The 24,011-nt window shown below is 31.3% G+C and overlaps 2 protein-coding genes across 2 annotated transcripts; both read right to left on the reverse strand.

Moving 5' to 3' along the window:
• Positions 1–570: 570 nt before the first annotated feature.
• On the reverse strand, positions 571–6,652 carry LOC130799241 (uncharacterized). The gene is made up of 11 exons (XM_057662348.1): positions 6,488–6,652; positions 5,369–5,385; positions 5,159–5,222; positions 2,986–3,054; positions 2,722–2,756; positions 2,216–2,533; positions 2,091–2,164; positions 1,809–2,011; positions 1,471–1,679; positions 1,136–1,374; positions 571–869 (listed from the first exon to the last, which is right to left on the reverse strand). The coding sequence occupies exons 1-11, from the start codon at positions 6,650–6,652 to the stop codon at positions 571–573; spliced, it is 1,692 nt and encodes a 563-aa protein (XP_057518331.1).
• Positions 6,653–14,376: 7,724 nt separating this feature from the next.
• On the reverse strand, positions 14,377–17,400 carry LOC130799242 (receptor-like protein 7). Its single transcript, XM_057662349.1, has one exon. The coding sequence runs from the start codon at positions 17,398–17,400 to the stop codon at positions 14,377–14,379; it is 3,024 nt and encodes a 1,007-aa protein (XP_057518332.1).
• Positions 17,401–24,011: the final 6,611 nt, after the last annotated feature.

The following is a 24,011-nucleotide window of genomic DNA, read 5'->3' on the forward strand; positions in this document are numbered from 1 at the left end:
TCTCATCACTTCCATAAACTCAAATTCTTCACATAAAAGTAATCGGAGCTAAAGCTTTGGAATCGAAGTCGTCAACAAAAATTCGAGGTAATTTTTATTTTATTTCATTCGAAGGAAAAAAAAAATTATATGTTCATTTAGAGGGCACAGTCCTTAATAGACATTAATGGAATTTGTATTAATGAACAAATTTTTTTGTTGTAATATGAATATGAATATGACTATGACTATTACGTATTGCTTAACATTCATTTACATATTTATTGACTATTGAAATTATGGAATTAATAATATGAATATAATCACTACAATGAACACAATTAATAAAATGATAACAACAAGTACAATCACTACAATAAACACTAAGGAGTATCTAAATTGACCGCGTCTTCGGTGGTGTTATTTTGTTTTCGTTGTATCCCGCAGAGTCTATTCCATAGTAATATCCTGTTGCGATACTGTATCTCTAAGTCTATACATGAATTGTTAGCTGCTGCTCTCCAATTTTGCTGGACCGGCGGCAGCGGAGATGAATCATCGTTCATTAAAAGCTGAACATAATGATTCCTATTAACCCAAAGAATATGTATAAGTTTGTTTATGCCATGCGTTCCCCCTGTTCTCCTCAACCAAATCATCTGATAGATACACGCGTTCATATTGCTCTCTATGCTTTTCCATTTTCAAACTCATTGCACGTCGTAAAAGAGGCCATGCTTCCTCGCCCCCTAACTCTGTGACGGCAATGGTTCTAAAACCACAATTACCGTCACCGATGACATCAATCCAGTCAAACAGATATGGCGGAAGAATAAACGGAATGTAATCTGGCCACGGAAAATGTGAAAAATCGCGTCTTGATGAAGCATCTGAAACAATAACAATATATTAATATCATTCATCTGACCTACAAAATATAAGAGTATACGGAAACAAATAAGGGTACCTGATAAGTCGAAACTGAACTTAATTCCAGCTGACGATTGGTGCGACCGACTGCTAGATCTACCAGTAGATCTAACGCGCGATGAAGATCTGGATCCGCGACCCCTTGAGGACAAGCTGTTGTACTCAAACGCACTTTTGTTTCTCCTCAGGGTTCTGCTTGTCATTGGTCTTCCCTTCCTCGGTGGACTTGCTTGTGACTCAGGCATATCTGCTCCATCAGGGTGTAGTTCTTGTTCAAGTACCTGAGACATGCACCGTACAACTGAGGGGTCGGCTCTTAAAACTTCATCCACCAACGACTGAAAGTACTCCTTATCATCGGCGTTTGCGTGTCGTACTTCTTCGCTGGCGTCTTCTTCTGGCTCTAAGTACTTTAACGTTCTCCAAAACGGATGTATATCGTCCAAGTACAAAGCACCATTAGACCTGATTGACAAGTAACAGTAACACGCGCATAGTAATCCGTGGGTTTTTTGAATGACACAACTGCATTTTTGAAAAAGAATACTACCCAAGTTTAACATCCGGTTGTGCTCCATCATCAATTGTTCCAATGCAAATATGAAAACATGACGATACAACAGTCTGAGAAAATTAAGTCGCGACGTCCCTGAAATGGAATTCCTAGATTCCTCCAAAGCTTGCCTTATCCTTGACTGTTGATTCGTTATTTGTGCGTGTGCTCTTTTAAATAGCGCATCGAATGAGCTGTTACCGCTACCCAAGTAGTACTTGAAGGAAGAGTGTTGGCTTTCAACTCTACTGGTAGACTGGTTACCCAAGTGTAAACAATCGTTCGTCCACGCACGCACAAATTTCTCCTTGTGAGGAATCCATGTTCCAGCCAAGTATCGCACGACCTTTCTGTTCCTAATCGACCAAGAAGACACAATCCCTTCCCATCTGTTTTCAAATTCAGGGATCGTCAGACTGTTTACTAAGGGGTTCCATTTTGCTTGCCTGAATATTTGCCCCTGTTGATTTTTCTTCCCGCCGCACAATTTATCGATCATGTTCTCCACGTCGTTGCCTATATGCCATAAGCACAATAAATGCCGTACACCTGCATTAAACATAAATGTCAAATTAAGTCAAACATATGTACATTGAATGACAATAAGTGATATTAAAAACATGTTCACCTGGATATACAACACTAATAGCTGCAGACAACCCCTCATCTCGATCCGTTACGATTACGTCGGGCTTCTGGACTCTACCATAAATATCCCACAACCTCTCCAACACCCAAGAATAAGACACAGACGCCTCATCTCGCATCAAATAGAACGCGACCAAGAAGTTATGATTTGTTGGCGTCATTCCAATGATTTCGCATTGGGGCCACTTCTGCTTATTCGTTTTGTACGTTGTGTCTATCAACACAACATGGGGCCAAGAACGTATCATCTGGATAGATGTTGGATTCGCAATCAATAATCTACTCAACTGCCCCTCACTATCCACGTCTGTCCAGACTACATAATTGTGCTCCGTGGCCATATACAGACAGTGTTGAAGAGGAGTTCTACCTCCCATCTCTTCTCTCCGGATTGATTGCCTTACATTGTAAATTTGATTCATACTAGCAAAAAACCCAGGAAAATTTCTTCTAATTGAAGTCATTATAAACGCTGGTTGCATGCCAGTTGCACTGAGATCTCGTATGTGCTGCCTAATATCGACAGTCATCCTATTTACTCTTATTTGACCATCTCTGTACGTGAAGAACGGGTGGTTATGTCTTCCTTTTTCACCCGGAAACACTCTAACCGTCCAAGGTCTTTCCCCTGGTTTTGGACTAGTTCCTATAATCATAAATTTACAACCACAAGCCCTACTTTTTGAACCAGGCCGGACAACATTGTCTAAATTATGCAAATCACCCCTTATATTACCATATATATTACCATAGCGGTGACATCTTAAGTACAAACTAATTCTATAACATCCTTCCTTTTGTTTATATGAAGCACGTGTAAATTGAAAACCAATTGTTAGTGCTATCTCATCAGCCCAAGCATGTAAATCATATACAGATTCAAATTCTCTATCGGTAACAAATCTATCGAAATAATCTACATCATTCCCTAAATTTTCAAAGTCCTGCACATAATAAGTGTGTTATTTAATTTATATTTAAACATTTAAAAAAAATAATTCCACTAAATTATATTTAATTTTTATAATAACATTATCATAATATAATAATACATAAAAATAAAAAAAATTATTAAAACATTTATGAAAAAAAAAATTAATTAAAAAAAATTAAACAAAAAAAAATTAAAAAAAAAATTACATGAATAGTAGCAGTCGCACAAAAAGTGCGACTCCACCTAGGCTGAGTCGCACTTTTTGTGCAACTGCTACTATTCATGTGAGTGTATATATATATATATATATATATATATATATATATATATATATATATATATATATATATATATATATATATATATATATATATGTATATATGTATATATATGTGTATATATATGTATATATATATATATATATATATATATATATATATATATATGTATATATATATATATATATATATATATATATATATATATATATATATATATATGTATATATATATATATATGTCTATATATATATATATATATATATATATATATATATATATATATATATATATATATATATATATATATATATATATATATATATGTATGTATATATATTTTAAATCTAAAAAACAATATTACACTAATTATTTAAATAACATTATCATAATATAATGAATTAAAATAAATTAATTTATCACAACATTTACTAGATAACTACTTAAAAAATATATTAATTACACGAAATAAATTTAATACTTCGATATTCTAAAAAAAAATATTTAGTACCAGTCGCACAAAAAGTGCGACTCATCCTAGGTGCAGTCGCACTTTTTGTGTCGCACTTTTTGTGCGACTGGTACTATTCATTTTTTTTTCTTCTTCCCTAAAATTTTAAAAACAACACTACAATAATTATTAAAATAACATTATCATAATATAATAAATTTATCACAACATTTATTAAATAACTACTTAAAAAAATATATAAACTACACGAAATAATTTTAATTGTTAGAAAGTAAAAATTAAAAAAAAAATATATTGAACCAGTCGCACAAAAAGTGCGACTCAGCCTAGAATTTTTATTTTTTTTTAAATTCGAATCGAATTTTTACTTATCGAATCGTTATCATGCTCGTTTTCGTATGCCATTATCGTTCGATGAAGAGTTCTAGCTTATTCAACTGAACGTAGTGTGTTTAGGAAGTTTTAGAGAGATAGTACCGTATTTGAATTCGTATATAATACAAGAACATCTCTGAAAATTCTATATATATAAAGTTCCGATAATAATATTATTAAGCGATAATAGTATTCTTAAATGGGATTTACAATTATTAAACATGTTTTAAGTACAATGGCATTTTTGTAATTATTAAAACTCTAAGGGCAAAATTGTAATTTCATAAAGAAGGGGCGGCGATAAAATAAAAAGGATGGTGAACTTTAGTAACACCCAATTTTAACTTAAAAAAAAATTCAGTTGAGACAAGATTGTAAAACCCCACATTGCCTACCAAGATGAAACATGGTATACCTAAATTTTTGGGTATAAAACATTTGTTAAAATATGTTAATTACAACACTTGAAAATTCAGGATAGCAATTTAAATAATTATTAATGAATTAATTTAGTTAAAAGTTAAACCTAACTTTAAAAAATATCAAATGCTCATAAAGTAACAGTTTAAGTAACGTTTCAATAATGTAGATAACTATTTTCAGTTTACAATTATCAGTTAAAATTTTTATGTTTTAGTTATTTCTTTGACAATGTATTAAAAATCAAATTTATAAAATAGTTGTGTGGGTTCAAATTTCATTATTATTTTTTCATTTCAAATAGAATATATTTGATGTTGATATAAAGAAGATTACATATACACACTTCTAACGTAAATGACTCGCATTTGAGTTAATAGTATGTAACATATCTTGAAGCTATAAAATTATCATAAATTTTTTTTATTGAGTACGTATTTGACATAGGTATGATTATTGTTTATGCTTTTATTAGAGCTGTCCAAAAGTGACCCGACTCGAAAATTCGAACCGAAACCGAAAGTAAACCGACCCCAAAATGTGTTCTTTTTTAGGTTTATCGAACTGACAGTACCCGAACCGAAATTGTATCCAAACTGGTTGACAACCAAAAATGGGAAAGTTGAACCAGAGCTGTAACCGATTTTTGTAACCGACACATAACCGTTAATCGAGATTACCCGAACCTAATAATGACCAACCGAGTCATATCCGACCCGAATCATGCTCGAAATCGAATTCGATCCGGCTAAAACCGACTTAACCCGAATGAATTTTACATCGAACTACTGTAAACCTGAAACAATTTTTAACATAGAAGTATGATAGACTCATATTCAATCATCTTATTAGTTAATCTAATAAAGTGTTAGATATTTAATAAATTAAAGTTTATAAATACATGGTTTCATATATTTAGAATTAATAATCAATGGTCAATGTTTATTTAACTACTTTTAATCGAATTAGATGAAAATTGATATAACTTTATAATTTTATTCCGATCAAACAAGTAAAAGTAACAAAGTAATAATGATTTTAATTGATTTGCATTTTAACTATTTTGCTTTAAGTAAAGGCAATCTTGTCATCAATTAAAAAATGACTAATAACTTAATTTGATATTGATTCGATCGATAGTAATTAGTAATACATAGCCGAATTCTGTTTTTTTTAAAAAAAACCCGAACCCGATCTGTACCCGAAAAAACCAAACCAATTAGTAACCGATGACAACCTGAGACCGATTGACACTCGACACGAACTTCAACCGACACCGAACCAATACTAACCCGATAGCTTGAATTACCGATCTCCAACCGAACCGTGACTAACCGACTCAACCCGAGTGTGACTCATTGTAACACACAGTTGAAAAATAACCAATCCGAAATGCAACCGAACCGGATGACACCCGTCTGAAACCGAACCAATCACCCGAATGAACACCTCTAACTTTTATGATATTATTTATATTTCTATGGTTTATGTTATTAGTCTTGGCTTCTCTTGCCTTACTCTGGTCATGATCACTTCGAAGTGTTATGGATTGTTTATTTTAATTTCTTTTGCATGTTTTTCTCAAATTGAAAGTCACACTGATACAATCCCTTATCTCCTTTAAGAAGCTATGGTCTAACTTCTCAAATTGAAAGTCACACTAATTATGACTATGATCATAGGATCGATAAATATTGATAAGACGCTCCACTTCTTGACAACTACTATGTACGACCATGTACAAAAAACAACAAATATTGTGTTTTCTGGAATTATTGGAAGAAGTGTGGATTTGAATAAACTGAAAATTGCAAAAAGCCTTGAGACTAGGAGAATATGCATTACAAAATGTTTTTGGTTCAATTTTATTCTTGATTGTGAAGTCTAAGAAGTAGGACAAATAGGCACGGACGGGCTTCACTTATTGCAATACCAATTATGCACATTTGGTCAGGATCATCACAGTCCTCAATTATGATAGATGCGTGACGACGTGTGGCCCCCCTCTCATACTCGATTTTAAAACTGTGATCGTAAATGAAAATTCTCCTGGCTAGTACCATGAATTCGCTTTGTTAACTTTAAAAAACACTCATTAAGTAAGGGATTTAGATGCGTGAATTCGCCTTGTTTGGGGTTGATTTTCAATTTGTTTGTGAGTTTTGCTACATTAAAACAATGTTATTTAGGAATTTAGGGTTCTAGCTAATAAAACTTAAGTCTTCTAATTAAATAAATCATTTTTTTCATTGTTTAAATTTCTTCTCTTTAATGTGATACTCTATTTCTTAAATTAATAGATGTTAGCACCTTGCACAACTGATGGTTCGTTGATAACTATATGTTCTTGTAATGGAAAGTTTGTGTTGAAAGATTACAAATATCTCAAATTGACCAATAAAGGCAAAAAAAATACAATTATGCAATGTAGATCTCTGAAACAAACGATAATCATCCATAACAAGACAAGTGCCTGACACATATGTATAACGACTTCAATATTTTTCCATGTCCCATTTTAATTATGCTACCTACTACTAACTATACATCTCCGGCCCTTGCATCGTTCTCCTTTACCACGCATTTATATTTCAATATTTTCATTTGCATATTCTTAATAAAAATGTATAAAAGTACATTATAGCATTCAATTTATTTTGAAATCGTACAATTTAAAGTTTTAATTAATTGTTGAGGTGTTCATTCGGGTTATCAGGTAACATTTGGGTTATGCGTTTCAAGTCAATTTAGAATCAAGTTTTGTGTCCACATTTAATTTTACATAATTTTAAATTTTTTTAAAATTGTGTCAAGTCAGGTTCGATAGATCGGGTAAATATCGGATTATCTGATCTGTTTTGAGCAACTCTACTTAACATCGTTGAATATTTGTTGATTTATTATAATTTTTAAACATAATCGTGCTTCTTGGATATGCGGCCATGCGCATTATTAAGGAATTTACATCATGTTTAATGTTAGGAAATTTTAATTTTAATTTAAAGGTACGAATTTTAGCTCATTTGCTTTTAAAGGTTTGAACTTTCGTTTATTTTTTAAAGGCTGGAACTTTGGGGTGTATTCGATTTTAAAGGTTCCTCCGGTTTTGGTAACCTGGAATATCAGGTTACCTTCTTCTTCCCTTTATTTTCTTCATCTGATTTTTCTACTCAACCAAGTTTTCTTCATTCCTCAACAATGGCATCTTCACCATTTTTTCCTTTCACCATTTCTTAACTATTTGTAAATAAACTGTAGCAAAATAATGAAAGATGATGAAGTATCGAACTCCTATTGAAGAGCATTGATTCATTATACATTTTATTTTTTATTTCTCTCTCCTTATGTGTGGGTTATTTGTGTTTTTGTCCATTGGTCTTTTGTATTAAGGGGTCTCTTTCCTCTTTGTATTTTTGTACTAGTCTTTAAAAGAGCATAATAAAACACAAAAGATCCATATTGAAATGTTCTCAAAACTCTTGTTCCTAATTTTTCACTACTCATCTACATCCAATCTAATTTGTAACAAAAGAAAAACAGAAAAATGGAGAATTACCTTTGGTATTTATAGCATAACTTTATGAAGGGATTAACGCAGAGAAAATGCTTGCTGAACAAGTGCTATTAAATTTTCCAATTTAATTTCCTCAATTTATGACCTAATAATCAATTGGGTTTTTCACATATTTTTAATTCCCCAATTTAATTTCCTCAATTTATGACCTAATAATCAATTGGGTCTTATAACTTTACCATAAAAATCTTTAATCTCAAACAAATTAAACTGGATATCTCTAAATTTGCAAAATATATTTAGGATAATAAAATCCGACAAAAATCATTCAAGTGTTTGGTGAGTTTTTGGTGGGTATAGAAGTATTCGATTTGTTGTCATGTTCGACAACTTTAATGAAGGTCAAAGAGTGGAATTTGTGGGTAGCTTGCTGAGGATGGAAGAAGAAGAAAGCTTACAAGCTGAATTTGGATGAGGAAGATGAAAACAGAGAAGCAATTAATGAGGAAGAAAAAAGTTATTTTTAGTGAAGAAAAACTTATGCAACCGGTTAAAGGTCATTGGAATCTTTAGAAGCGGATGCACCCTAAAGTTCGAGTCTTTAAAAAATAAACAAAAGTTCAAACATTTAAAAACAAATGAGTTAAAGTTGTATCTTTAAAATCAAATTTTCCTTAATGTTATTATTATTGATTATTTAGTAAACATAATAAAGTGACAATCACTTAATTAATGCTCATTTTTTAATGAAACTAAAGTTTTTAGAGGTATAGTATGATTTCTATAAGTTTATCGGTTTTGTTATGCCAATTTTACTTAGCTATTATTTTACTCTACTTTTTTTTTTTTTTTTTTATAGTTTTAGCTTTTATTTTACTCTAATTTTTTGAAGTTTAACATGTTATTTGTATACTTACTACGTTGACATTTACATTAGATAATAAGACACTCAACTTATAAACATATCTCATCGTAAGATGATGAGTCGATAAAATCGTAATGTTATATCTAATAAGTATGCAATTTGCTAGGATAATTGAGTAAAATAACTTTTTTCAAAAAAAAATTCAAAATAAGATTTGAAAATTTTAAAAATAAGCGTTTTCGTGTCCGAGTCTAAGTCAAAAAGGACTAAAAAAATCACATGTTTGTTCACGGTTGATATTAGCAAGGTAACATTTGTACTTTTTTTCATCTAATCCACATATATTTTTTTCCACATTTACATAAAATATACCTTTTTCGTTTCTTAAAGTTGTTCCCATTGGTCATTTTGGGTTGTTCCATTTATTTTTCCCATAAAAAATCTTTCTATTTGTATCACAAAATTTGGGGACAAAATTAACTTTTTTCATCTTCATTTTGATAGTGCTTATGGTCCTCACATATCTTCCTCTAACTTCCTTTTAATATTTTATATTGCTTATGATCTCCATATTACTAACTTTTTTTTAATACTCCTTTTCTTTTCAAATGTCCCTTGTTTTTGGATTACTATTCATCAATCACTCTTAATTTGTATTTTATTATTAATCTATGCGATAAAATATAGTCAAATGAGATCTTATTTGATTTGTCTTAAGATTTATTAATATCTAGTTTTTATAATTTTTAATTATGCACAACTATCGCTATTTAGTATTAAATTAGCGTATTGACAAACATGCAAAAAGCAAATAAAACATTTGAAATGAAACAGAGAGAGTATTTTTTTAATGGTTATTATTCTCATTTTTCCTCTATCAAATTTATTGTTTAATAAAATAATATATTCACCATTTAAAATATTCCATTTTTCTTAATTCTCATAAACATTCTTAGTGAGAACTTCTTTTAAGAACGAAGGAAATATTCTTTTACCTCTTCTACTCATTTTTTCTAATTTTAAAAACAATTCTATATGGGCTATTTATGTGGGAGAGAGGAAGTAAGACCTTAAAAATAAATGAACCGATATTTCCTGCATTATAAACATGTAAAGAACCGCATTTTGAAACGTATCAACGGATATCTTATAATTTTGATCGATATTTAGGCACTAGATAATCACATTACTCCCGTTGCTGCATCACCATTCCATTACTACATTTCTACACAATTGAGTCAGACTTTAAGAATCCACAGTTCATTAAATGAAATACTATTAGGAGGAACTTTAGAGTATGGATTGCACAAGTTATTATAATTACGTTAATGAATTGTGAAAATAGAGGGCAAATCCAGCTGTACTAGATGCTTGACAATTCTGCAAGCAGTTCAAATAACTCCACGGAAAGCGACTTATTCCAGAACATTGACAACTATAAAGCTGCCATAAATTATGATCATCATAAACAAAATCCCAAACTTTTGGCTTCTCCATCACTATAACAAGTATACTTCCTCCGTTCCATAATACTTGCTATATATTTCATTTTTGGTAATTTCATATTACTTGTTACATTTCCATTTTTAGTAATAAATCAATCATTTAAAATTCTACCTACCCCTATTTTTATCCTACTCTATACATCTTTTACTTTTATACCTACCATTATTTAATCTTTAAGTATTCCCAACTAAAATTAATATTCTCTCCATAATTATTATTCCCATTAAAAACTCACTTAATCTCCCATTAAACCCACCATCCCAATTAATTATTTTCCCCATTTAAATACACTATCCCAATTAATTATTTCTCCCATTTAAACCAACCTTCCCAACTTCCTAATATTAATAGTGGAATTGATATCAACCATTGGATTTTATTCGGCCTTGATCTAACCGTTGATTAATTTACTATATAAACTAACCCCTACCCACTCCTAACCCTAATCCCATTTCCCATTTCCCATTTCCCTTCTATTGCCGTTCCCTCTCACATTTCCCATTTCCCATTTCCCTTCAATTGCCGTTCCCTCCCCCCCCCCCCCCCCCCATATTAATAGTGGGATTGATATCAACCATTGGATTTTATTCGGCCTTGATCTAACCGTTGATTAATTTACTATATAAACTAACCCCTACCCACTCCTAACCCTAATCCCATTTCCCATTTCCCATTTCCCTTCTATTGTCGTTCCCTCTCACATTTCCCATTTCCCATTTCCCTTCAATTGTCGTTCCCTCCCCCCCCCCCCCCCCCCCATCTCTCTCTCTCTCTCTTTCATTCTCTGTTTCTCTAAATCTCTGAAAATTCCTAACTCTAAACTCTTTGGCTTTGTTTGTGATTTCAATTCTTTGGGTTTGTTTCTGATTTCATTTCTTTGGTTTTCTTTCACTATATTTGACGAAAAGAGGGATTAAAGCTGGTTTTGTTTCCGATCTTTGGTTTTATATTTGGTTAAGCTTTACATCTGGGTTTTCCAAAATTTCTCTAGTTCTTGTTTTTTTTTTTTCTTTTTTTTTTTTTCCATTTATCTCAGCTTTATGTTGATCTAATTATGATTTTGATTTATCTTATGTGTTTTGATTTTCTCTTTTATTTGTTTTTAATCCGAAAATCATGATCTGATTTTAGTACTTTACCTGATCTGTTTTCTTTCTTGATAATCTTGTTTGTTCTTTGTATGTTAATGATGATTTTGATTTTGATCTGCTCATTTGTAGTCTAACTTCATGTTTATTTTGATCTGATTATGATTTTGATTACCTGTTTCTTTGGTTTTTAATTCGAAAACTAAGATCTAATTTAAGCCTTTTACCTGTTATGTTTTAATTAATGATACTCTTGCATGTTGTTTTTATATTAATCAGTTTTTATTAGGTCTATTTGAATAATGATCAGTTTTTTTTTTTGTGATAATCTTGAAATTCTGATTATTAATTAGCTACTAATATTATCATCTAATACAGAACAATACTTTGTCAACAGTAATCTGAAGTACTCTATAATGTGAACAGTAAGCTACACTGTAGGTGAGCAGATTTCTTAATTTGTGTGCCCATGCTAATGTAGCATCTAATACAGAACAGAGGAAGTATAATGTTAAGGCATCCTCTACCGTAGATACCCGGCCCTACTCTGTTAGAAAATACTTCACATGTGCGTGAGACAAAATCTTATATCGATAAAATAGTTGGTTATAGACTTATATATATATTGAGTGAGCTAATCCTCCTACTACTTTTTGAAAAACAATAAACCTAACAAAGTGTATGTGCAAGTCAACGCTCTTTAACCCGTGAATTTATGGACCCGAGCCCACTGGTGTCCTATGTCCACACAAGTAGACCACGGTCAGATTATACTATACTCATGTTTTAATGTTAAGTATCATCTAATTAAATTCTTTCAATAGCGGCTTACCAAACTTTCAACATCTTATCTATATAGTGAAAATATGTAGGTTCGGTCTTGGTTGGATCTCTCGATTATATTGCAAATATGTAGGTTCGGTCGTGGTTGGATCGCTTGTCTCGACCTATCTAGTAGTGGCAAACTTATAAATGTATCCTAAACGGTTGCGATACAAAGCTGTCACCGATTTAGCACTATGCTATGCTTGTATGATATTGCACTTGTGTTGCTCATGCGAATATTAGACCTCAACGAAGCACTTTGACTTGCCGAAAATTTTTAACCCAGCATCGCATCCTATTGGTCGCATAGTAAATGAATTTCAAAATAAAGGAATCGTTTTTCCTGTTGTAAATATGTAAACAAATCGTGTATTGGATATAATCTGATATTTTAGCGTTACGATAATCGCATCACTCCTATTACCGCATCACCGCTACCTTGTACGCGAATGATTTTATATTGACAATTTGATTAGTTTTGATGATTGACAAAATAAATGTAGTATGTGTGAATGACCGAAAGAAATGTTGTTTTTCGATTTGGAATTCAACGCAATGTGCATGAGTGAGGAAAAAAACAATTTTCTTAAAATGCATGATTAAGTTACAATTATGCTTATTTACTTAAAAAAAATTACATTGGACTATCTCCTAAGATATATCCCTTAAAAAAATCGTTTCTCAAAAAAGCGATACGGTTGATCATGAAAATATACGTATGGTAACAATTATTACTCCTATAGCTATTATAGTGTAATTATATTCTGTATAAACCTTGCAATTAATTCATTCTAATCTACCATAAAAGTATTACTATGACTACATTAATAAGTTGAATGGATTGAAGGATGATTTGGTCTTAATTGTAATGATTGTGTGTATTTAGATTATCACCCATTATAATATCGACTTATATTTGTAGATGAAAAGGTAATTATATTACATATATATTTTTTTTAATTGATATTTGGATTAGCACCGGTCATAATATGGACATGGACATGAATATGAATATTCTGTATCGTGCTCATACTTTCTACGAGTTGGAAAAAAAAATCAGTAAACGTAGATAAACCCAATTCATGAATTTTTATATGAGTCATTCTTAATGTGAGACGAGCCTTATACTTAGATTGAATAATCGATAATAAAAATTTTAGAATATGAATTTCTTATTTTGAGGTTGACTCACTGAAAGACGGTCTCTCACAAGAATAGCCATACTGATATATCCATGAATGAGAGGGCTACATTAAATTTTTTTGATGTCTGTCTTAAAGAGTAGAATGGGCAAAGACAGGGTGCAAACACTTACATTGTATCCAAATAAGATGGCCCAGCCTAAGACCATTAAGAGATGGACCAATAGCTCAATATCAAAAATATGACTTTTTTTTTTGTACATACTCAATTATAATGCAACATACGTACGTGTTCGGGTAGATAGCCCAAGTCCCAACCACATATACGTATCATATTTTATGGTATTAAGATTAAGATAAGATTAAGATTCAAGTATCATGTTTATGGTATTGATTACTACTTTATTGGTAAGTGTTGTGAGAAATGGGTTTTAGAGACGATTTTTACAAGAAGTTCAATCCATTTTAATATTTAATAAAAAAATGTATAACAAACTTATTTCATAGTATGCACACTCATTTCAAATAAATTTCTTTCTTAATCACGTAAATTGCTCTCTAAAATTGCTCTCAAACAATTTAGCAACTAGACGTATAAAATAGCATTAAGCTTTATTCAAATTTAGCAGCTAGAAGCACAAAATAAACATAATGCAAATTGAAAAAATAAAGACATACTCTATCATACTATGAGCTACTCTTGTGAGATACCGTCTCTTGGTGAAATGATATTAAACAAGGAGTTTATATTCTCATAATATGTATGAGATGGGCTATTTATCCCTTATTTGAGCCGCATCTTTCAGTGACACCGTCTCATACAACAAAAATGTTCCCAGATTTGTGTCTAATGTCTTTGCCTTTGATTTCTTCTCCTCCTCCTTGCACTTGCATTATCTTCCTTGTGCAATATCTTCATAATCAATCTATCAAGATGGTACAAGTACCATTCCCTCCATCTCTTGATATAAAGAAGTGGCCCCACAAAGATCATAACTCCAACTGGTAACCCAACTCCAGCTCCCCTCAGCATCCACTCCAAAGTATCCTTTGAACTCCATTCTGTCTCTTCTAAAGACACCGGTTTACTCGATCCCAACTCGGGCTTGCTTCTAACAATCGGCGTTAATGGTGGGCCATATAACCCTTTATTACCTTCATATGAAGATGCATTGAATGACTGAAGTTGAGTACTTGTAGGAATCATTCCTGATAGCTTATTATAAGATAAGTTCAAGTACCCAAGAGAGTACAAACTCACAAGATTTTGTGGTATATTTCCACTAAAAGAATTACAAGAAAGATCCAAGGATTCAATCTCAGTAAGATTCCCAATTGATAAGGGAATGTTTCCTGATAGGGTGTTGTGAGACAAGTTCAAAACTTTAAGGCCATTCAACCTTCCCAACTCTGTTGGGAACATCCCATAAAAGGCATTGTCAGATAAGTCGATGCTGTTAAATACTGTCAAAATGTATTGCAGCTCATAGGTACTGCCCTTAAAGTTAAGGGTCACTATACTTCTATAGGAAGTTTCATCTAGATCATTTCGTAAATACCCATATTCGGTTTTCCCTTTCGCACCCATCATAGCTATCCATTTGAAAAGAAATTTGGATTGTAAATCACCGGTGAAATGATTAGAAGCGAGGTCGAAAATTTGAAGCTTCGGCCAAAGTGTGTGTGTTCCTGAGCAGTCGATGTTTCCATGGAATTCATTGGACCTAAGGACGAGAACTTGCAAGTCGGATAGGGTTTTTAAGTGGCAGGGGAATGTGTCATTTAAATGATTCTTCCCAAGATCTAGTGTTGTTAGTTGTTCACATTTAGCAAGTGATTGTGGAATATGTCCTTGTAGGGAGTTTCCATTTAAGTCTAGAGTTTGCATTTCGCAATCTTTTTGGAATTGATCAGGGATTGTACCTACTAAGTTGTTTTTTTGTAGATTTAGTACCCCGAGTTGTGGCAAAGTCATGAGACAATCGGGAATAGTCCCATTCAAGTAATTATGCTCTAGATTAAGAATCTCAAGATATGTGATGTTGCATAGTTCTTTTGGGATGTTTCCATGTAAGCTATTTCTCGAAAAAGAGATAAAAGCAGTCATCTCAGAGATGTAGTTTCCTAATTGATGGTCGATGGAAGTGAAATGATTGTTAGAGCAATCCAAGATAAACGAGCAAAACAGGAAACCGGGAACTTCTCCTTGGAGATCATTGGAATGAAGGTCTAAGTATTCGATAGGTAAGCAAGTCGAGTCCCCAAGAGAAGGCGGTTCTAGATGAACGAAATGGTTAGAGGAAACATTCAATGTGTCTAGTCTACCAATCCTCCAAACCCACCCGGGCAATGTACCTGAAATATGATTCATTGAAAGATCAAGAGTCATCAACGAAGTTTGATTCTTAAGAAATTCAGGCACAAAGCTCAAGTTGCACGAAGCAAGCCCTAGGGTCATTAGTTGGGGAAAAGAGGAGTTTACCCCACAACCATTTAGATCAATTGACAAGAAATTGTGTGAAAGTTTAAGCTCTTCAAGGTAACTTAAGCTATGTAGAATCTCAACTAGTTTTAGTGTACCATTAAACTTATTATAAGAAAAGTCTACATAAGTAAGCCCTTCTAACTTCAAAATTGACATGGGTATTAACCCTTCTAGCTTATTGTTAGACAAATCTAGGTATTCTAAATTAGGTAGTTTTCCCCACTCTGTAGTACTGATAAAATCTTTAAAATTGTTTGCATTTAAAGCTAGGTAAGTTAGCTTATTGTTTGATGAAAAGGATGGAATAGGACCCGAAAATTGGTTATAAGAAAGATCTAAATGCTCGAGTAGGCTTATACTTCCGATTGATGAAGGGATACTTCCATGTAAACTACACATAGTAAGATCGATTGTACAAAGCCTCTTGAGGGTGCTAATGGAACTCGGTATGACACCTGAAAAGCTCGAATGAGCAAGGACTAACTCCTCGAAAGACCCATTTTCGTAAAACTCAGGAAAACTCCCTTGCAAGTTTTGATTAAATGATAAATCAAGGATTCTAAGTGTGGGCACTTGAAATATACTCTTGGGTACTACCCCTGTTAGATCACACTGACTAAGAGTTAGTACTGTCAGATTTTTAAACCCACCAAAATAATCTGGTATTGACCCATTAATATGATTGTTATCGAAACGAATCACACTAAGATTCTTAAGCTTTGAAAGGGAATTGTGAACTATACCAGTAAGCCCACAAAATTTCATGCTTAAAACTTGGAGATTAGGAAGTGAAGATGATAATGCTTGAGCCCATTTGTTTCCAATTATAGAAACATCTGTTTGATCAATATAAAGCTCGCTTAAATTAGTAAGGTTTTGGATTATTATAGCTAAATTTGGATTCTCCATAGATGAGGACATACTAGGAATAGAAAGATCAAGAACTACTAATTTAACTAGCTTGGATATTTCAATAGGTACCTGTCCTGTGTAGGCACCATATGATAAGTTGAGGTAAGTTAGTTGGGATAGTTTGCTGATTTCTTGGGGTATAGTTCCTATATAATTACCAGATAAATCTAGTTTTTGAAGGGTGTTTAGATTGAATAAAGTGCTTGAGTTTAGGCTGGTGTTGATACCTTTCCAGCTTAAGTCTAGGCCTATGACTTGACCTGTTGAGATGTCACATTCAATGCCGCTCCACTGGCAACAGTCATTGCTTTCGTTCCACCCTTCGAGCTTGTCGGTATTAGTCTCGGTGTCGAATGTAAGATTGTGTTTTAGCTCAAGGAGGAAAGTTTTTTGGTCATGGAGACATTGGCTTGAGACAGATTGTGTGAAGAGGAAAATGTAGAGCAATGGAATGAAGCATGGGATTTTTGTCATTTTACAAAGTATGGTATGAATAAGTTAAGGGACTAAAAGAGAAGTGTATGGGATGAAATGAAACTAATGTTAAGGGGGAGTTATACTAAAGTGATTTTGGACAAGAATTTACACTATTCTTTTTGGATTATAAGGTCGGCTGATGGAAAAGAGTAAGGTGAGAATCGAATTAAAGATTTTTTTTTTTTTAAATGATACTTGTTTTTCAACTAAGATGAAACCTGATTCTCGATTCAAACTGTTTTTTCAAAAGGAGAGTTCACACTACAATTGGGATATTCAATGAAATTGTGCTTCAAGTATTACAACTTGTGTTTTAAAATGTGATCAATATAAGTGGCTTGACCAAGATAGTTTCACACTTGTAGTTAGGTAACTCATATACTATTAGCAACTTGGCATGGTGCTTAGTAGGGATAGTAATCCTTATGAAATAATTGTCTTAGTCCAGAGTATAATACAATTTATAGCAAATTGCGTACTGTTTTTATTTGTTAAAATCTAGTCTATTCATAGGTCTTGTCTCAGTTAAGTAAATATCATTATCCCTAACTCATTAAAAATCATACGTTCGATTTTTAACTAATCATTTCCTTCTCTTAGTCTACCCCATAACCAAACAAAAGTTATTTGAGAATATGTATGATGGGATGATGTAGTATGTTGTAAGAATATGTATGGGTGAAATTTAGTTGACAAATTGAGTTAGATAATGAGACAAAAAGCAAGTGGAAGAAGAAAATAAGCGGCTAAGATGAAAAAAGAATATAAGTTAGTGTATTCGATGAAAAGAAGGAGAGTGAGATCATTGTCATAAAAGGAAATGATGCAAAATCAGTGAAATAAATGTAAAGAAAAAAAGGTGCAAAATTAGAAAAAAGAAAAAATATGATTATTTATAATCTATTGATCCTGTTGCTGACTCAGAACATAACGATCATCCTCTTGCTGCTACATCAACAAAAATGAGCATCATAACATTAGAAGTTTGTTACAACAAAAAATATTCCTTCCAATACATGTAAGGGCTGTTAAGAAACGAATTCAACTAAAAGTTTAAGCTGATAGTTAAGGCTTTAGGATATGTTAATACTCTAACACGCTCCCTCACACAAGAGTTCATTGGGCTAGAAGTGTGGATGTGCATAGGCGCTGAATATTCCACTTAAAATGAGAGGTGGCTGAGATTTGAACCCCGTGACCTCTTGTCACGTTGGCTTCTAATATTATGTTAAAGAACCAACTCAACCAAAAGTTTAAGCTAATGATTAAAGCCCCAGGATATATTAATGCTCTAACAAGGCCAAGAAAAAATGTTATGAGTGAAAGATTGTAAATCGTTTCTCTTCTTTTATGGCTTGTGTAACACCTACGTTAACTTCCACTGTCATAGAGGTAACAGGTCCTCTATACTTGCATTCCTCTGACGGCCCGTTTGGTACATGGTATTAGAGGGCGGTAATGGTAATAAAATTAAGTAATGAAAATTTTGGTTGTTTGGATGCCTTCAATGGTAATGGATGGTAATAAAATAAGGTAATGAAATTACCAAAAAGGGCCATTTTCATTACCATCAAACAACATGGTATTAGGCGGTAATGGTAATGAAGTATTACTGTGGTAATAAAATAAGGTAATGTTGTTTCGAGCTGAAGAAAAAAAATAATGAAGAAAAAAAAGGTAATGTATGTAATTATCCAAAAAAATATTATTATTAAAAAAAGAAACATTAGATAGAATAATTTAGATACAATAATGCTTTTAGATACAAATATACAATAATGAAACTAAGAGTCATTACTATTTTTTATTACTAACAACCAAATGCAATCAATGGAATATTATCTTCCATTACCATTCTTTAGTCATGCACACCAAACAAAAGAATCTTTATTACCAATTCTCATATCCATTCCTTCATTACTATTGTCATTACAACATTTCATTCCCATTACTTCATTACCATCAACCAAACGGGCCGTGAGAGTACTACTACTATCTTAGTAGATAAATTAGTAGGAAGTACTAACTATAGAAGTGGACGCAAATCTTTTTAAATTATGTCAAAATGGGACTAAAGAATTTGTAACCACATGAATTCAATATATGTAGGGAAACTGACCTCTTGAATATATTATTTAATGTATGCAAGGTTATATGAAAGCAAAGCCCACATTATAGTACAAAATAGGCCGAAATACATAACAATTTCTAACATCATCATCATTATACTCATCATAATCATTATCGTCGTCATCATCATCGTACTCAGTTTATCCCTCCGATAGAAAACTATGATCAGGGTCTGGGGAGGAAAGGAAGGCGACAACTCTTACCCATAAAGAAGAGCATGGCCAAATACATAACAATTTCTGACACTCCCTCAAATTGAAGCATGAAGATCACAAATATACCATCTTTTATGAAAAATCACATCTTACATTGTTTTGGTTTAGCTTTGTCAAGTATAAGTCTAAGTTAGCTAAATACTTTATTTTCACAAGAATTTGAGTCTTAGTTTGATGGGGTGTTGTGTCATTAAATCATTACGAAGATAAGCGTGGCTTTTTATTAAGTTACCTTAAGTTATAAGTGTAACTTATAAAGTGTGTAATAGGCTCATAAGCGAAGTGAAATAAAAAATGATATGGTTTAGATAATAAAGAAATGTGGTGTTGAAATCCTTAGAGTTGAATAATATTAAGAGGAGATTAGCCATTAGGGTGAATATACAAATCTAATTGTTTTGTCTAATTTAACTCTACCTTTATAATTTGTCTTATTTCAAATAGCCGACATATATAAAATTGAGAATTAATCTTGATCGACGAAAATTTTAATTAAAAAATTATATCTATTTAACCTCCTTTCTAGAGTATCAAATATAACTCATAGTTTCATTAACGATTTTTTATAAGAGAAGTGAATTCAATATGTTTTGTGGTATTACGAAAGAAGAGAAATACAACACTATAAATAAGTACAAGCTAAACTAACTAAGGAAATAAGATCATACAAAGAAGGTTGTTTTTTTTAGACCTTGTGCTTGGTGACGCAATTTGCGGCTCGTTTCATCTTTGATGGTTGATCAAACTTTATAAAATGTTGAAGCTGGTGAAAGTCCCAAGAAAAGCAGTACCCCAAAACCTCGATGATCCCTAAGAAAGTGTTGTTTATTTTCCCAGTATGTTGCTATGTAATATGTGAAAACATCATGGTAAGATCGACTCACATGAAAAGTGGGAACATAGTGTTTCTCTTGTTTTATTATTTGAAATTGATAACTTTATTTAACATGATAAAAGCACATTTTGATGAGACCGTTTTATTTGAGAATTTGTAATATAGAATTGAAAATTTACGGATTATTTGGTAATTAGTACTAAATAGTGAAAATGAAAATAAACTTTATCGTAAATTTTCATGATGTGTATTATGCGATTTTCATGTAGTGAATGTTTAATCATAAAAAAGTGTTTTTCTTTACAATTTTCTATTACCACCCAGTGCCGTCTTGAAAAATTTAGAGGCCTTGTGCAAAACTTTTATTTTGCATCTTATTTATTGTAAATACATTTAATTTATTAATAAACTTAACATATCTTTTTTGATTAACCTTTTCATATAGGGAAGAAAGAGGGGCTCTTCGCAACACCCAACCTCGCACACCCTCAAAGACCCTCTATTACCACTTAATAGCACATATTAACTTGGTAATATATTGGAATAAATTTTGTAAAGAAAAAAAGATTTTTGAATGAGTATACCTATGATCATTAGACTTGTTAAATATATTTCTACAAAAATTACACTAACTTGCCGTTATCATTATTTTTATTATTTAATATCATTTACCAAACGATTGTTAGAGTAATAAAAAAATTTATACTTCATTTGGTAGTTTTTTTTCATTGTATCTAAAAAAAATAATATATTTTATGTTTGTTATATTTGTGAGCACTTAGAGAGATCAAAGGTCAAAGCTTTTTGGATTGCATGAAAATAAATACATATGCTTTATTTTTATTTTTATTGAAGAGACACCTACCCTTTATCTTAAATTGAAAGAAGTAAATTAAAAGGGTTGCGAACACTAATACGTAATATGCCAAATTTACCTGAAAAAATTATCCAAAATAATCTAATTTTTTACTGATTTTCCTATAATAATTTTAACTTTTGATTGAACATGAATAACATCAACTATAATGGGTGTTTGCTAAGAATGCATTAAGATAACCTTATACCTACACAATAAGTCATTTTGCATAAAAAAAAAATTAATTGCAAAATTAAATTATAGAATATTGAAAAATAAAAAATTAAAAAGTGAAATCAAGTGAATTTATTTTTTATTTGATCTTTTTTTTTGTGGCAAGTAACCTGCAAAAACGGTCACTATTTGGTCAACAATGTCATTAGGTAATTAATGCTAAAATTAGGATTATTCATGGTTAATTAACAGCTGAGATCGTTTTAAAAATTAACAAAAAATTAGATTATTCTAGGTAATTTTTTCCTATATACCCAGCTATCTTTAGAAAAGAAAAAAAAAAGGCGATAAAAATACCAATTATAATCCTTTCAAAAAAAAATATCAATTATTAAAGTTTAACTTCAATAATATTTTGAGTTGTACTATAAATATATAATTAATTTCTTTGTTCGGTTTGATTACTTGCAACATAAGGGTTTTGTACAAGAATTAAAAAGTTGGTATCTTTGTGTTAAAAAGATCATATATAAGCTCCAAAAAATACGTGTAATAATTAATGAAATATGAGTAATAAAAAAATAAAATAGACATTTACGTAATTATTTTTTTCTGAAAATAATAATATAACAAAATAATTTAAAACAATTAAATAAAGAAAATATTGTGTAATCGAATGAAGATATTATGTATTTTAAATATTATATTTCAACTTCTTTTTCACTTTATACTCTTATGCTAAAAAGTCTCCCATGATGAAATCATATACTACCAAAAGTTTTAGTTTGTTTTGTCCGTAAATTATAGGCATATCGACAATCCTAGCACTTAAAATGCTCGCCCTGTTCTTTAGTTAGGCCTACAATATGGGGCAAAACATAATTTATAATCCCTTCGTTTCAAACCTCCCATTTGGTTTGGAACACGTTTGGAGCACACTAATACTACGCTTAATATCTTTAATTGTATATAATTAAAAATTATAAAAACTAAAAATTGATAAATCTTATATTGAAATGAATCAAACAAGATCTCATTTAACTATGTTTAACTTATACTCTTATAGATTAAGAATAAAATACAAATTAAAAGTGAATGATGAATATATAGTGTCCAAAAACCAAATGGGAAATTTGAAAAAAAACGGATGAACCGATGAAGTACTAAATAACATTTCTATTATATACTGATCGATCCCTCTGTCCCGTACTTCATAACATTTGTAAAATTTGGTCAATTAAAAAAATGGGTAAAAATATGATTATGGTGAAAAGATAAATTAAATACAGGGACAAGAATTTTTTTTTAAAAAAAAAGTGTAAATCATTGCAAAAAAAATAAAAATACAGCAAATTCATTAGAATGGATTTAAAAAAATAAATATAGCAAAAACCCATGCATAGGAAGAAGATAGTCTATTAGTATATAAACTAGAGTTTTAGACATAGTTGCTTATTCCTACCGTTTCTTTGGAGTACATCGTAATCTATGAAGTCCTTTTTGATGGAGCATGCATGGTGTTAATCCCTTTAATTATCTTAAGAATAAGGATTTATGATAGCAATGAAGCTCCTTTTCATTGTCATCTTCTATATATTGCTTCATGCATGTAAAGCTCGATATTATGTTACCAATAGTGGCATATCCAAAATTGCTCACTCACTTAAGGTTTGAATTTTTTTTATTTTGTTTATCTTTATTTATTTTCTTCATCATTGTTCATTTAAATTCTAACGTCTCATGTAACAAAAAGTATAATTTTTCCACCCCTTTAAAATTTGCATTAAAGAAACTCTAAAGATTTTTTTAAAAAAATATGTATAGTGCACTAAAATGGAGTTTATAACATATTTTGAGAGTTACACTTACAACCAAACATTTCAAATTCAAAACACGTAAGGGACATTAGATAAAGAAAGCGGGATAATACTGTTATAGATTAAATTTCTTAAGATCTCTTTTAGCCTATTGAGTGCATGATTTAGAAATACATGCACAACTTTGTTTTGCATGCTTTTTAATTTGTTAAAATATGAAATATTAGTTATATATTTCAACCTGTGAACTCTCTTATTACGTTGGCTCTGATGTCATGACAAAAAATCAATTCAACCAAAAACTTTAGCTAATGGTGTGGCCCTAAAATGTGTTATATATACTCTAATAATATTATAGGAATAAATAGGAGTATAATATAAATATCTTATATTGACTAAGATTAAAATTGATATAAAGTTGATATTAAGAACTTAGGCAGCCAAACGAATTTAATAAGATCTCACTTGAATATATTTTATACGAAATTGTAAAGTTATATAGTAACCACTATTGATTACTTATATGATTAAGATTTTACAGGTCATGGAGGGATTTGAAGAGAAGGTGACAAATATTGAGG

The sequence above is a fragment of the Amaranthus tricolor genome, chromosome 14 (assembly GCF_026212465.1).
Source record: "Amaranthus tricolor cultivar Red isolate AtriRed21 chromosome 14, ASM2621246v1, whole genome shotgun sequence".
Lineage (NCBI taxonomy): Eukaryota > Viridiplantae > Streptophyta > Magnoliopsida > Caryophyllales > Amaranthaceae > Amaranthus > Amaranthus tricolor.